The sequence below is a fragment of the Electrophorus electricus genome, chromosome 8 (genome assembly GCF_041902795.1).
Source record: "Electrophorus electricus isolate QZ-2024a chromosome 8, ASM4190279v1, whole genome shotgun sequence".
Lineage (NCBI taxonomy): Eukaryota > Metazoa > Chordata > Actinopteri > Gymnotiformes > Gymnotidae > Electrophorus > Electrophorus electricus.
In genome coordinates, this window is record NC_137504.1 from 858,926 (window position 1) to 867,500 (window position 8,575).

At 40.4% G+C, this 8,575-nt stretch overlaps 1 protein-coding gene across 2 annotated transcripts in view; it reads left to right on the plus strand.

Annotated features, from left to right (window-relative positions):
• gabrb2b (gamma-aminobutyric acid type A receptor subunit beta2b) overlaps positions 1 to 6,179 on the plus strand; it is a 63,774-nt gene extending 57,595 nt beyond the window's left edge. The window contains exons 9-10 of one of the 2 annotated variants that reach the window (XM_035527383.2): positions 1,291 to 1,431; positions 2,669 to 6,179. In XM_035527383.2, coding sequence (XP_035383276.1) covers positions 1,291 to 1,431; positions 2,669 to 3,016 — 489 coding nt within the window. In that variant the 3' untranslated portion in view covers positions 3,017 to 6,179. The remainder of the gene's footprint in view (positions 1 to 1,290; positions 1,432 to 2,668) is intronic. The other variant, XM_035527384.2, reaches the window with a different exon arrangement.
• Positions 6,180 to 8,575: the final 2,396 nt, after the last annotated feature.

Consider the following 8,575-nt stretch of genomic DNA (forward strand, 5'->3'; position numbering starts at 1 on the left):
GACCTAAATGAGGTGAGGATGAGGAGGGACCTAAATGAGGTGAGGAAGAGGAGGGACCTAAATGAGGTGAGGATGAGGAGGGACCTAAATGAGGTGAGGATGAGGAGGGACCTAAATGAGGTGAGGATGAGGAGGGACCCAGATGTAGTTTTTACAGGTTGGGAGTCTGACAGCACCTCACTGATTTCTCGAGTCAATCGGTCTTTGTTCTGGCAGTATCTGCAAAAGTTAAAATATGATGTATGATGAATCTCACATGTATGATGAATCCAGCAGAGTTGGTAGTCTGGCCAGAACAGAACACAAACCAAACTTGTTCACTTGCTGTGTATAATTGTGTTTAAGTCTTTATGTATCGTAAATGATCACTGATCATTCTGTCAAGTTTTCATATTATAAATGTTTTTGAATGTTTGACTTATTAATTTTTAGGTTACCAGTGTCATAGCAGTAAAACTTTGTCTGTTCAGACAATAAATCAGAGAGCATGTTTCTTCTCACTACTCTAAACTTACCTTTAAATCAAACGGCTGGTATGTGTCAGACCACATCAGAGAGCTGCGCGGACAGAATGACCAAAGTTGGGAGAAAACAGGAGAAAAATCAATCTAGTATTAAAAGTTCTGGATTCACCAGGGCGACCACTTCCCTTCATATTATGAAATCTCAGAATTATTCTTAAAGTGTGAAAAAGTAATAATTGTCCTCTCTATTGCGAAAAATGTCCAGAGTTAATGGCAAAGTGCAAAGACATAATTCAGTTTAAAATAATCTGCAAATCCATCTAATGGGATCAGCATGAGAACCTGATACACATTTTAGTCAGAGACGATGCTTCTGCTCTCAGCTGCTTCTATTCAGATCCAGAATCTACTTCACATTCCACTTCACCCAGTCCACGTACCTCGACACGCAGTAGGGCTTGTGGAGTGAAGTTTAAGGAAAACTGTGTTCTAGGTAAAGACAAATGAAAGTCTTGGTGTAATTACAGACCGAGCATTGAAGCCTTGAGTAGTTGACATAGAGTATGTATAGTTGTAATTCATAGTTTTAGCACTGTAAGGGTCTTAAAGTGCAAATTCTAAAAATAAACCAAAGAACCGATCTCCATAGCAACCACTGTCAGAATGTTTCCTTGACTACCTGAATTTGTGTGTAATGGGACCAGACATGCTTAAGAGGCTGAGGAAGACCAAAGCTCAGGCCTCACAAAACTACCAGTCCCCACTGGGAGATTCTCCTCATCTCATTGCCACTGATTGATGTCATGGTGATTTTGTATGCTTGCAGTGGTTTGTGGGAAGTGTAGTTCAGAGAGACGATGCTCTCTATGCCAGAATGAAGCAGAGGGATATTGACGCTCATGAGTCCATGTGGGAACCGATCTTTGTGGACGATGCAGCAGTAGGACTAGGCGATCAAAAAAACAAGGTACCTGAAAAATAAATAAACAGTCGTAACGAGTTATGGAGCACAATTTGCCAAACTGATTTGAGATCCTGGCTTTAATGTTTTCTTTTGATTTGGAGCATGTTGAAGTTGTGTTTTTCTCATTTCCATCACCTACATTCACCCTCAGTGGATCAAACCCCCTCTGCATCTGAAGGGATTGTTCAACAATGCTAGAATGGCTGAGCTTGTAAAACATGAGATTTGATCAGCATTCATGTATTGTCATGGCAGGTTTGTTATGTGCTGCTGTTTTACTGCTGCAAATTCTGCTTCTACGTCTATTGTATTTTACTGAATAACATTCATTAAAATACATCAGACAACAACAGAGAAAACAACAGAGCCAGAACAAAAGGCTTCTATTTTTGACAGCTTTTTGTTGTCAGGTGTCAGATGAACTAGAACAGAGCCTGTCGCCACCTTTAAGGGTTGGAGAGCATCAATAGTGTTTACTTATCTAAAGAACTTTAATACAGTTAAAGTACAGGACAGATCCTGTGCATGAGGGTTAGCATAATAGTACCACTGTACGAGAGCAGTCATTATTTCATCAGAACTATGAGGCGTCAACTTGCCTGCTTGTTAGTGGGGAGTTAAAAATAATTGTACAGGGTTTACTGGGTTCAAACACACTTTAACACCTGCGAGAAATTCCAAAAATCATCTTAAAAAATATACCAAATCCAACATCCTCTGTGGAATTTCAGTGGTAGTTTGATTTAAGATAAAACACAGTAATACATTACAGACATTTCACTGATTTAGTTGTGTGCACTGTTTGTGAACATGAGTCAGCTTTGTTTTTTATTCAATTTTTTGAGTTGTCAGGTGGAATGAGTTTCAGTGTAAAGTGTTTTGGGAGGAGTGTAAAGTGTAAAGTGTTTTGGGAGGAGTGTAAAGTCTACAGCGTGTTGGGAGGAGTGTAAAGTGTAAAGTGTGTTGGGAGGAGTGTAAAGTCTACAGCGTATTGGGACATGATGTATCTCAGATCTGCTTTTCTTTGTACCATGTCTGCTCCAACCCATGTTCACAAAGCCTTGTGTCTTCGTTGTCCTAATTTGTGTGTTTTGTGTGCAGTGGTGTTTCAGTGTCTGAGTGATGAGTAAGAAGCCATTGTTTACATTAGATAGCATTTGGTATGTGAACACCGTACTTCTGTGTGTCTCGTGTTTCGTGGATCTTCTGGTGATAAGTGAGTTCCTCTTTCTCCGTGCAGATGGAACCTCACGAAAGCATCCTCCTCAGCCCTCTGGAGATGAAGAATGAGCTGGGCGGATCCGAGCTGGCGCTGGGCCTGGGCGACCCACGTAGCAGCATGCTGGCCTACGACAGCTCCGCCCTGCAATACCGCAAGCCTGGCCTGGTCCGACACGGCTTCGGTCGCAGCGCTCTGGAGCGGCACGTGGCGCAGAAGAAGAGCCGTCTCCGCAGACGCGCCTCTCAGCTCAAGATCACCATCCCCGACTTGACTGACGTAAACTCTATCGACAAGTGGTCGAGGTTGATCTTCCCCACTGTCTTCTCCTTCTTCAACATCATCTACTGGCTCTACTACGTCAATTAAACACCCGCTGGGGCAGCAAGAGAAGCATCTCTGCTTCCAGCCTTCATCACCTTCTTTTTGTATCATTTTTTTGTTTGCTTGTTCATATCCTGCCATTTAGGTTTGCAACACTGAAGCAAAACTGAATTATTATAACGTGTTAATATATAAAAACAGAACTAATTCCAGTTAACATTGGAGCACCTTAATTGCTGGCTAACATAGACACCAACGGAGGGAGATTCTAACCAAACGCTGCCTGTCCCAGAGGCCTCATTTAGATGTCATAGTAGGTTCTGTAGTGAGTTTAAGTGTTGCTAAAAGTATTTTTAAATGTTGTTTTTGATACATATTGATTTTTATGATTTTTACAAATTATATCAGAATTTTTGCCAAGCGTTCAAAAAAGTTTAATTAGACATTGAAGATGGGTCATACAGCCTGACACTTTTGTACTTGTAGCTGAGATTTCTTCATGTTGTGACTTTTTTTTTTACTTTACGTGCTTATTTTTTAAATATAATTGTTACTCTTCATCATTTTAGAACAGTTTTTGCCACCGTGCTTTTAGCTGTATGACTAAAACTTTAACATTCTAAAAAGGTAACACTATGAACACTGGTGAACACTGGTGAACTCTGGTGAACACAGTGAATACTGGTGAACACTTAGGAACACTGTTGAACACCGTGAACTCTAGGGAACACTGGTGAATACTGGTGAACACTGGTGAACACCGTGAACTCTGGGGAACAATAGTGAACACCGTGAACACTGTGAACTCTGGGGAACACTGGTGAACACAGGTGAACACTTGGGAACACTGGTGAACACCATGAAAAATGGTGAACAAAGTGAACACTGGTGAACATTCTGAACATGAGATTCAGTTCAGTGTATTGCGGCATATGGAAGACACAAAAAAATGTGAGGTGCTACATCATAAGAGCACTGTTTAAAATTAAATTAAAACATGGTTTTAAAATGTCATGATATAAGTGCCAATGTGCAAAATTTTAAAAATTTTGCTAGAATATGATTCGGAATTTTAATTTCAAGAATGTTTCTTTATATACAAGAATTCTTCTTTATATACTTTATTGTTTGTTATTTGTTTTTCTTAATGTTTTCTTTCTTTGTGTGTATGTTGCTTAGCTGTTTTTGCAGTTCCAGGGGTTGAACATTACATACACACGTTTATTCAAGATTACGCTACTTTACTGACCAGAGCCAGCAGTTAAGGGGTTAAGGAGTCTGCTTCATGCAAACCCGCTGGGAAAAATGAACAAAAAGGAAATTCTGTCATTTTCCTCCCTGACTTGTAAATATATATTATATAGGATTGTTAAAAGGGTATATGTATGTATTCAAAGCAACTAAGAGTTCTTTAAGCATATATTTGTGTTTACATATGAAATGATCTATTTCTTTTTGAAATCGTGAAGAACTGACTTTGGCAAGATGTTGGGACAGCAGACAGGAGTTCGGTATTATTGGTGAAGTCTTCACTCTGTGAAGCCCTGGGTCCACTCCTCACATCCACAGCATGCAGGAAGACGCCTTAGAATGAAATGTCTGAAAATCATAAGCACAATATAGGATGGTCCTGACTGGAGGAACACCAGAGCAATGGTCTTCCTTGTGTCCGTGAAGGTGTATTAGCATAGAGACAGTTCATACTCTGCTGTTATGTTCCATTGTTTTGTTAAATATTGTTTCTGTGAAAGATTGCTTCTTTTAGTGAACCAGATAGTTACAAGATGTGGAGCCTGAAGAAACTATTCACTGAGAAGAAAGTTGTGGGTAACGTTGAGAACTACGGTACTACGGTATTTTAGTGTTATAGTGGTGCATAACAATGTAGTGTTTGTGATGAACTGTATGAAAAGTGGTTTCTTGGCATTTTTTGCATTACAGTTTCCTTGAGCAGGTTTTCATACTAGAATTCAAAAGCCATAGAGGCTGTGGAGGGGTTGGTGTGATTCTGGAGTTGGTCTGATTTGGAGGATGGTCTGATTTGGGGGTTGACAGACTCAAAATGAGATTCTTTTGCAGTTAGACTATATATTTTGCACTAATAAAACATGTTATATAATTTAACAGTAAAGGAGAACAGTCATACTAAAATTCCAAACATGTTTGGTTATGATAACTTTTTGTATGGTTGTGTTTGCTTTCATGAGTTTTTAGTACAATCATCGGCAACTAAGTTTAGCATGACAGACCCACCTATAATCCCGAACATCCGTAGCTACAACAAGTTGACAACAGGACTGCAGTTAACATCTTACCTTTAACGCTCTCTAGCACAGTTAACCTTCACTGTTCGTACTCCATCCTTGCCCTATAGCCAATGCACGCATGCCTATGATATTATATAATCGAAGAAAAGTTTACATTTTCTATTAATAATGACATTCCAGATCTTGAGACTGTGTCGAGAGGTTCAGGGCCAGGCAGATGTTCCCAAACTAAGAATCCCTGCTGGCTTCTGGAAATTATTTATTCCCTTTAGTATTTATTTCATTTGGCATGAGGAGGAAATACATGAATGTTTATGAAGTACAGTTTAGCTTTTTTCAAATGTCCTAAAAGTGTGAATATTTTCTGGTGGAGGTGGAGAGGACCAGTGTCTGTTCAAGATGACTGTCATGTCCTGATCATGTCACATACAGCGAGTGAGTTTGAGTTGTGTGTAAGGCCCTGTTGAAGCAATGGAATTTAGAAAATGCAACAGTTTGCATCGCCACTGAGTACATTAATTTACTGCCATCAAACACGTATGAACATTCAAGCGTATTTTCTCCCTACCTCTTCACTCTGTGTCTCGGGACGTTACCTGGTGAGTTTGGTAAATGCTAAACTCTTCTCAACTGCCTAAATTACAGAAGAAATCCCAGTGTTGGTGGTGTATATAATTACAGATGATTATGAGAAACTTGGGTGTTAGGGCTGATATAAGACCCAGTGCTGATAACCTTTCAACTGGAACCAGTTATTACTGTAAATATAATCCCATTTCTATGGACATGCATTTTTAAAGACTTCCTGGTTTGTACTTTATTGTATGACTGAGCAATGTTATGGAAAGAATCACTGATAATTCACCAATGTAAACATTTGCTCACTTAGTATAACAATTGTTCCTATTTGCTACTGTACTAAACCTGATGACTTCAACGTATTGATTTTGTAATGATTTCTTTTTGCCAAATGTGGAGTGTTTTAAAGAAGGAATGCCACTGTGGCTTTCAGGAGCATGTTATGCCTAATTTATCATATCTCCAGCTTGAAGAGAAAAAGCCAACCGAGATTTTTACTGTCACTGAGAATCAACACTTTCTGTCTCTCTGTAAATCTCTTGCCCACACGTAGGTGTAAAAAGAGAAGATTTGACTTCACCCCTTAGTACTGACATGTTTCACAGCACATCTCAGGTTCAAAGAACTCCAGAATTTACTAGATAAGAAGGTATTTTTTACCATAACTTATACCGTGAGTGTGTGTGTGTGTGTGTGTGTGTGTGTGTGTGTGTGTGTGAGTGTGTGTGTGTGTGTGTGTGTGTGTGTGAGTGTGTGTGTGTGTGTGTGTGTGAGTGTGAGTGTGTGTGTGTGTGTGAGTGTGTGTGTGAGTGTGTGTGTGAGTGTGTGTGTGTGTGTGAGTGTGTGAGAGAGAGAGAGAGAGAGGACAGGATCAGAAACAAAAGGTTGTGAGGTACGCTCTCTGGATGGATGCATGCTCTAGTTGTCATGAAGAGTAACGCTCATCTGTCATTCTGTAGCTCTGAATAGATTTGGCGTGTGCCTTCTTCCCCTGTGCCGAGTGTGCTTTATATGTAACACTCCTACACAAGCTGAATCGCGCTAAAGAATAAAGGGGCATCCTGGGCAGCTGACAGCATGGGTTTAGTGCACACGTTCACACACCAAGCCTCAAGCCCCGTGCACGGAGGGATCTCACTGTGGGCCTGATAAAGTAACCACACCCCCTCAGGCCTCTCCAACAGCATCACCACAGAGCGCTCGCACTAGGAAATGAGACCCTGTTTGTACTAACCTCTGAGATTCCATGGACAAGCTGTTCTGTCAATAAACACTGTACATAGCTCTGAAGTCTGGGACTTGGAGTTTATATGTCTCGTTTTGTGCCTTCTCCTTCTCCTCCTCCTCCACCTCCTCCTGCTTCTCTTCTTTTTCTCCTTCTTTGTGCTACATCCTTCACTTCTTGACCTCAATATGGATGAAACAGCAGCCATGAGCATGCACATGGGCTATGGGTCAGAGACAACAGAGCACAGAGACATCAGAACACAGACATCAGAACACAGAGACATCAGAACACAGACAACACACAGAGACATCAGGACACACAGACATCAGAACACACAGAGACATCAGAACACAGACATCATACAGAGACATCAGGACACACAGAGACATCAGAACACAGACAACATACAGAGACATCAGGACACACAGACATCAGAACATACAGAGACATCAGGACACAGACAACATACAGAGACATCAGGACACACAGACATCAGAACACAAACATCAGAACACAGAGACATCAGAACACAGACATCAGAACACACAGAGACATCAAGACACACAGACATCAGAACATACAGAGACATCAGAACACACAACATACAGAGACATCAGGACACACAGAGACATCAGAACACAGACAACATACAGAGACATCAGGACACACAGACATCAGAACATACAGAGACATCAGGACACAGACAACATACAGAGACATCAGGACACACAGACATCAGAACACAAACATCAGAACACACAGAGACATCAGAACACAGACATCAGAACACACAGAGACATCAAGACACACAGACATCAGAACACACAGAGACATCAGAACACAGACAACATACAGAGACATCAGGACACAGACATCAGAACATACAGAGACATCAGGACACAAAGACATCAGAACACAAACATCAGAACATACAGAGACATCAGGACACACAGACATCAGAACATACAGAGACATCAGAACACAGACAACATACAGAGACATCAGGACACACAGACATCAGAACACAAACATCAGAACACACAGAGACATCAGAACACAGACATCAGAACACACAGAGACATCAAGACACACAGACATCAGAACACACAGAGACATCAGAACACAGACAACATACAGAGACATCAGGACACAAACATCAGAACACAGAGACATCAGAACACATGTGGTGTTGGGGGCTGATGGGCAGGACAGTGATGTTTGAATGCTTTAGTGTTTAATTAACCCTTAAATAACATATACATAACACATACATAACATAGCATAACATGTCATAACACATACATAACAGCATAGCATAGCATAACATCATAAATATATAACATAGCATAACATGCCATAACACATACATAACATAGCATAACATGTCATAACATGCATAACCGCATAACATGGCATATTAAATGCATAACATACATAACAACATAACATATACTAACAAATACATAATACATAACATAACATGACATAACAAGTACATAACATAGCATGACATGTCATAACAAATACATA